Source organism: Salvia hispanica, chromosome 3 (genome assembly GCF_023119035.1).
Source record: "Salvia hispanica cultivar TCC Black 2014 chromosome 3, UniMelb_Shisp_WGS_1.0, whole genome shotgun sequence".
Lineage (NCBI taxonomy): Eukaryota > Viridiplantae > Streptophyta > Magnoliopsida > Lamiales > Lamiaceae > Salvia > Salvia hispanica.
In genome coordinates, this window is record NC_062967.1 from 50,387,957 (window position 1) to 50,395,049 (window position 7,093).

Sequence of the window (7,093 nt, forward strand, 5' to 3'; positions counted from 1 at the left end):
TGGCCCTATGTGTAGAGTTTATACATAATGTGTTTTTTCTGATTTTTTCTTTTCCAATCTAATATTTAAATGCATATATTTTCGACAAAATTGGTGATTATCAAAAATGATTATTTCTTTTTCTGGAACTTGTCTTCACCAGTTCACCCGATTAATACCACAAAATGCAAACAAAATTTAATTCTAGTCCAAACCAGTTATCTCTTACAGACTCATTAGAACTCAAAATACATTAAATCCAATTCGTACTAAAAAGATCTCAATATTATAGCAATGTATATAAATTTATTATAAGATCTGAAAGTAGCTTCTATGTTTATAAAAAAATATATTTTACACACTTCCAAGAAAAAATTATTTCCTAGAAACTAACGAAGAAAACATGTTCCCCTGAATAATAAATGAATAAAAGCGGAAACAAAATTAATAAATAATTAGTAGTACTACTATAATAAGTACAATAATATATTGAAATTATAAACGGTAAGTTAGGCAATTATGACAAGTGAACTACTCCAAATTAAAGCAACAAACACAATTACAAAAACTTCAGAGTATCTTGAAAAGATAAATAGACTTGTGAAAAAAATTGAATATTTTATAAAGTTTTACCTAATCAATGTTTTAAAAATTGGAGCGTAAGCAGACCAATAAAGCTATTGATTTATGGTTCAACTGGTCTAACCGACCAGAGTAATAGTCGGACCGTATTACTATAATATACTCCTATTTATGTATAATTAGTTACATATATATTATACACAAAACACACTTAAATATTAATATCATAAGCCAACAATTCAATAATTTTATAAATAATATCAAAATACTAATATAATTGTTTCAATGACCAAATTATGTACACCATCATTAGTTTACTATTTCATCAGTTTACGTTATTTGGCGTTTTTTTTAATATGAAATTTAAAAATTTATATTTAAAGGTTAAATGAAATAATAAAAAGTATGAAAGAGATGGTGAAGTAGAAGAGACAAAAATATTTATACCAAAAAAGAAATGATGCAAGTAGCTTCGGACAGCTTGAATTCTCAAAATGATAATAATGTATTTTAACAAAGCTTGTGTAGAAATTGCCCTCAATATTCATTGGAAGATATCAAACGAAAATAGAAAAGGGTTTGATATGGAGGATTGGTAGAAATTAAAAGGAGTAGATCTTTATATGGAAAATGGTTGGTGCAAATTTATCGAAGAGGAATGCTCATTGAAAGAAAAAGTAAGAAGAGCAACAATTGGCAAAATGCGATACTCGTAGAATTGGTTTCTGTTGGATAGATGTATACAAGTGGGGGAAATCAAATTGCACTTTGGATTACGTTATATATTTATGTATATACTATATTTGGAGAGCGGTAGGGTGACATTAGTCTTAAAGTGATAATTTGACAAAAGCGTAACATGCAATCTACGATACATAGACATACAAATGGTTCTTAGCAATCCGCGATACAAAATTAGAGCACTATGGTGACACTATAATTAAAATAACAATCTAGGTAATTAATATGCTATACATAGGCAATCAATCTGTGATACATAGGCAAACAACTCGGCATATGATTCCAAGCAATCTGCGATACGAAAACAGAGATAATCAAGCAATCTGCCGTACATAAGCAAGCAAGCCTGCCACATGACATGCTAAGATTGAATTTGCTCCTAAATCTAAGGATACTCAGTAGTATTACGTTGTCATTTTAAATATGGTTTGCCATTTTAATACAAAGCTATGCTATATAGCTGAAGAATGATGTTTCCTCTATGTGTGTATTTATTTACAGTATAACAATGATCTATCCTTGCGTATGATGTTACCTCCTCTTGGTATGTAATATGATGTGTTACTTGTTTTTATTCTTGCTATTGTTTTGCATTGAGTTTATTTCTTCTATTATGAGCAGTAAAAGTAATACGGAGTAGTACATTTTAATTCAATACAAGGTGCGGAAATTTCTATCAAGTTTTGACAATAAAAACATTGAAATGACTCATATTATGTCCGAACAAGTAGTAATAAAAATTTCTCAATAACATTATAAGTATCAATATCTAGTAGTACTAGTACTTAATTCATGGCTAACAGTACGAAAACACGTTAACTGATTCAAATTTTCAAAGCATTGAAATTCGATTTGGATATACTATATGAAAAAGAATAGGAAAGATCATTAAACTGATTCAAAGAAACCATATATTCGTTGATTGAGTCCATCAGTCTAATGTATAGCTATCTTAATTAACTATGGTTCATATAATTTGAATTAGTGCCCGACATAATTAATTTTAAATAATTACCACCAACCTTTTAATTTTAAATGCCACGACCAATTTTAGGGGAAATTATCTTTAACTCTGAGGTTAAATTCATAGACTTTTTGTCGACATATTTCCAAGATTTTGCTACAATACTTTTTTGTAATAGCAAACCACAACTTTTGCAGCTATTGGGCCTAGATTAAAAATTTCGTGAGGTTTGGAAGTGGGCCTTTTAGTGGGAAAAATGGATGGGCCATTGGGCCTTATATATTTGATATACCGAAATTATCCAAAAGCGGGAGGGTAGTTTAGGGATAGTATAAATAGAGGAGGTGATATCAGCCCTCGCCTCCCATCCATAAGCTGCAGCCCTCCCCTCTTTTCCCCACAGACATCGCCAAATCCCATTCGCTTCTCTCCTCTCTCTCTATAAATCTCTTCTATTGCATATATATACCTAAGATCATATAAAAGACTCTTCCTTTCGAATTCTTACCGCTCTAATTCCAAATCATTTCTTGTTTTCTCTCATCATCTGCTCTTCAACGACTGTATATAAACCCTAGATCATTCAATTTCACATCTTCAAGGTCCGATCTCTCATCCCAATTCACCTGAGATCTCCTCTCGGATCTCTCATTCTGCTATTCACTTTTCGTTGTTGGGATTGACGGACCTGTCTACGTGTTTTCTGATCAACACTGAGATGGGGTTTTTTTTTTTTTTCAAAAACTAAACACAAATCGACAATTTTTGCAGTATCAGCTCAATATGATTCAAAATTTTCAAATTTGACGGCTGTGTTGTGTTGAAATGTTTTTTTCTTTCATTTTTCACCTCAGTATTGTGGAAGTTGGTGGATCCTGGGCAATATTTGGATTGAGCTGATTTGATGGCAGATCCTCAAGGTATGGAAGGGAGCCAGCCAGTTGATCTCTCTAAGCATCCCTCGGGAATTGTTCCAACTCTCCAGTAAGACCTTAAATCTAATTTTGCAAAAAAAAAAATTAAAAAAATCTTATCTTTCACGGTCTGCCGCCCTTGTTACCTGCTGTTTCATCAAGTGCCCAGAGATTACGTGCATAATGGGTTTTAATTGCAAAGTCCGAAGCTCTGACAATGATGTTTTCTTACCGTTACCATTTAATTCTTGAGCCTAGCTACTGACAGATTGTAATTATGGATGCTTGTTGAAGCATTTGGGGTTTGTTTAGTCAATCAGAGTGTTAGATGTTGGAGCGCAGTGCATAACTAACTATTCAGTCAAATTATTTGGTGGTATATGTAATCCAAAAGGTCAGATTTCAGTTTATGCTGAACCTAGTACTTCCCAATCTCCAGTTTAATACATGGTAACAAGTTCGTTCGGTAAAGTCATTCTATGTTTTACTAGTTATGGTAAAAAATAGTAGTGCTTAAATTTAGGTAAAAACTCAAAGACAGGGTAAGGTAGATGGAGATTCTAGAGTGTTTTAGTACCTCAAATCATGGAGGTAGCCTGGAAGTTGTTACCTTTCACATCTGACATGTAATTTGCCTGCTTTTAATCTGCCTATGATTTAAATTGGGCATATGAAATAGAATGTGTTTTGTTTTACTTTTTTAAGCCATTGTGCTTGAGTGAGGGCTGTCTAGGAACATTATAACAGGAGCTGTCTATGTTGCAGTTTTAAGTTTATTAAGTTTATTTCATACTACATCTTAATACTCACACATTGAATTGAATTCCTGCTTCATTTGTCAACAGGAATATTGTCTCTACTGTCAATTTGGACTGCAAATTAGATCTTAAAGCTATAGCATTGCAGGCTCGTAATGCAGAATACAATCCCAAGGTATGATATGCACCTCAATATCTAATAGTCTTGTTTATGTTATGTTCAACCCTTAAATAAACTTTGGAACAGTCTATTCTGGTTACTGTAGAAGTCATCTGATGTAACTTCAGATAACAAATTATTATTCTGTGAGATTGACAAGTAAACCTATTATTGCAACCTAGTACTGCACCTTTTTTTTTTTGGACTTGGCCTTCTTTTTGCAGAACTATCTATAGAATATGTGGATGGCTTTTGACACTTTTTTTGCTGGTATAGATCAATTAATCTTTTTTTAGTTTTTTTTTCTCTTATTTGTTTAATATTTTTGTTCTGTTTTATCTTTCTCCAAACCCTCAACCTTTGATGTAGGCATGTAGCTGTAGCTGTACTTATAATGGATTACAAAATCTGGGAACTTGGAGAAAGTTAATTTTCTATTGGTTTTGTCTGTCATTATGTCTTTTAATTTGTTGTTTATTTATTTCTCGGGGGTTCTGTTAATTTGCATCTAGTTGATACTAACTTTGTGATGCTTCCAGCGTTTTGCTGCTGTGATTATGAGGATTCGAGAACCAAAAACAACAGCATTGATATTTGCATCCGGAAAGATGGTAAGTATTGAACTCCTGTGAAACCTTTTCAATTGTGCCTGGTGAAAAGTTTGTGTTAAATATTGTGGTACTCCCTCCGTCCGCCATTAAATGTCTCATTTTTCCTTTTTCGCCTGTCCGCCAATAACATTTCACTTTTATCATATTTGGTAAGTGGACCCTACATTCCACTAACTCATTCCACTCACATTTTATTATAAAACCAATACATAAAAGTATGCCCCACATTCCACCAACTTTTCTACTCACTTTACTTTATAAAGTCAAATAATTTCTTAAAAACTCATACTGGTCAAATATGAGACATTTAATGGCGGATGGAGGGAGTATCATTTTCCCAAAATGAGTGCTTAAAAGAAGCGCCTCGCTTATGGTGGGACGGAGGGAGTACTTGTTTTTAGCCCTACCAGATGTTTCTATTTTCTATATATATGCTAATTTTCTCCCTTAATCTCTTCAGGTGTGTACAGGAGCCAAGAGTGAAGAGCAATCCAGATTGGCTGCCCGAAAGGTTGTGACATGAATATGTTTTTTTTTTTCCAAATTTTGACTGAGGAGTTTCTTGTAAAAAAGTATCAGGGGCCTTTTGATGCAAGAAAAAAAGCTTAAGGCCCTTCCATAATAAGTTATTTCAGTCTGCAACCTGGAATTATTATTTAAAAGTATCATGGGAATTCATTTATCTTATGTTCACACGATCATCTTTTCTTCCTCTCACTTTACATTGATCCTAAACATTTCTTCAGTATGCTAGAATTATTCAGAAGCTTGGCTTCCCTGCAAAATTCAAGGTACTATTCTCTATTCTCATAGGCAATTGATGCTAACAACATCGTATCGTATTGGTTTCACTCTTCAGAATGGAGTTTTGTATTTCATTTTTCTTCTTTTCCTCTCTCATAGGATTTCAAGATTCAGAACATAGTTGGCTCCTGTGATGTAAAATTTCCCATTCGACTTGAAGGGCTGGCCTATGCTCACGGAGCCTTTTCCAGTGTGAGTGATTTATTTGCCTATGTATTATCTTGCATATAATTTAGTCCAGTAAACCCAGTTGCATTTGGGTCTCCTCTGATTGGGCATTTGTCTTGCCTACAAAGTCCAGTGATAGTTTATATTATATGAACTGGACCAAACGAAATCTTTGGACCTCACTTGCTTGTGTTGAAACTGCCACCTTCAGTGAAATTCTTCTTTATGTTACCTACATGTTACAAGGACCTAAAATATGCAGATTGCTTTAATTTGATAAAGATTATGCGACTTACAAGTGCCTCATTTGGTTGTACTGGCTGTGACCTTTCGTGAAATTCTGCTTTATGTTACTTACAAGAACATTTAAAAAATATGCAGCAGAACACTTGTTTGTTTTCTTGATTGGATTTGATTTTGTATGCATTCTTGAATAAGAGTTATTAGAATCATAGGTTTTTCTGCCTTGCTGTATCATTATGTTGGGTAAGATCTAGTTATCTTTTCCGATTCATTAAATTGTTGTTTTCGGGGAAAAGATGCCTTATTAACTGGATTCTCAAAATTCACTCTGTTGTTTAGATGTATGATGGTTTTAGTTGATGTAGTCACGCAGACACCAAATTCTTAAGTTGACTTTGTTGAAGTACCCTCAAGCTGTTTTTGTATCTTTCATTCTTTTGTTGGTTCAGTACGAGCCAGAACTGTTCCCTGGATTAATCTATCGAATGAAACAACCCAAGATCGTGCTACTTATCTTCGTTTCTGGGAAGATTGTCCTTACTGGAGCTAAGGTAGCTATTCGTGACTTGCCATCCTCAAGTCGATATTTTTGTACTCCGCTAGCTATTGTATGATGATATGATAAAACTTTTTTTATAACTTTTTCCAGGTTAGAGATGAGACCTACACTGCCTTTGAGAATATATACCCTGTTCTCACCGAATTCCGGAAAGTTCAGCAATGATATGGTGATGATAGTGTTGTGTACTTCAATTTTTATTATGAGTGGTATTTTTGTTTATTTTGCTTCATCACCTCTATGAATCGATTTAACTCATTTATATGTGCCTAATGAGAGTCTCTTGTATTCAGATTCTTGATGAAGTTGGATGTCTGATTCTAAAGGAGGGAAAGAAGAGGTCAAGTTCAGTGCTGGTTTGGGATTGAAGTGTAAATATGATTAGGGGATTAGACTGGCTGGCTGGTTGGGTAATACTGTTCCTGGTAGGGGAATGAAGCAAGGCCTTTTTTGAACTGTCAGTGCTCCACATATTCAATGTGTATTCAGAGAGGAAAAAAAAAAGATAAATAAACTGTAGCGAGTTTCTTATCATTTGCGTTTCTCTGTACCTCCCATCAAATCATATACGGTTATTGTATTTTTTTTTCTATGTAAGATTGTTGAACCA

General features: G+C 33.6%; 1 protein-coding gene across 3 annotated transcripts; it reads left to right on the forward strand.

Annotated features, from left to right (window-relative positions):
• Nucleotides 1-2,644: 2,644 nt before the first annotated feature.
• On the forward strand, nucleotides 2,645-7,093 carry LOC125214726 (TATA-box-binding protein 2). 3 transcript variants are annotated; one of them, XM_048115861.1, is made up of 10 exons: nucleotides 2,645-2,868; nucleotides 3,121-3,250; nucleotides 4,026-4,113; nucleotides 4,638-4,709; nucleotides 5,170-5,220; nucleotides 5,456-5,500; nucleotides 5,613-5,705; nucleotides 6,374-6,475; nucleotides 6,574-6,692; nucleotides 6,777-7,093. In XM_048115861.1, exons 2-9 carry the CDS (start codon nucleotides 3,171-3,173, stop codon nucleotides 6,646-6,648), a joined length of 606 nt encoding a protein of 201 aa, XP_047971818.1. In that variant the 5' UTR covers nucleotides 2,645-2,868; nucleotides 3,121-3,170; the 3' UTR covers nucleotides 6,649-6,692; nucleotides 6,777-7,093. The 3 variants fall into 3 exon arrangements, with proteins under 3 accessions (XP_047971818.1, XP_047971817.1, XP_047971819.1); XM_048115860.1 differs by having other exon boundaries at nucleotides 6,574-6,652; XM_048115862.1 differs by having other exon boundaries at nucleotides 6,574-6,647.

Excerpts from the sequence above, each read along its gene's own strand:
- LOC125214726 (XM_048115861.1), top strand. The coding sequence starts at position 3,171 with ATGGCAGATCCTCAAGGTATGGAAGGGAGCCAGCCAGTTGATCTCTCT. Across the intron at positions 4,114-4,637 it reads ATGCAGAATACAATCCCAAG|CGTTTTGCTGCTGTGATTAT; the intron begins GTATGATATGCA and ends TGATGCTTCCAG. Across the intron at positions 5,501-5,612 it reads GCTTCCCTGCAAAATTCAAG|GATTTCAAGATTCAGAACAT; the intron begins GTACTATTCTCT and ends CCTCTCTCATAG.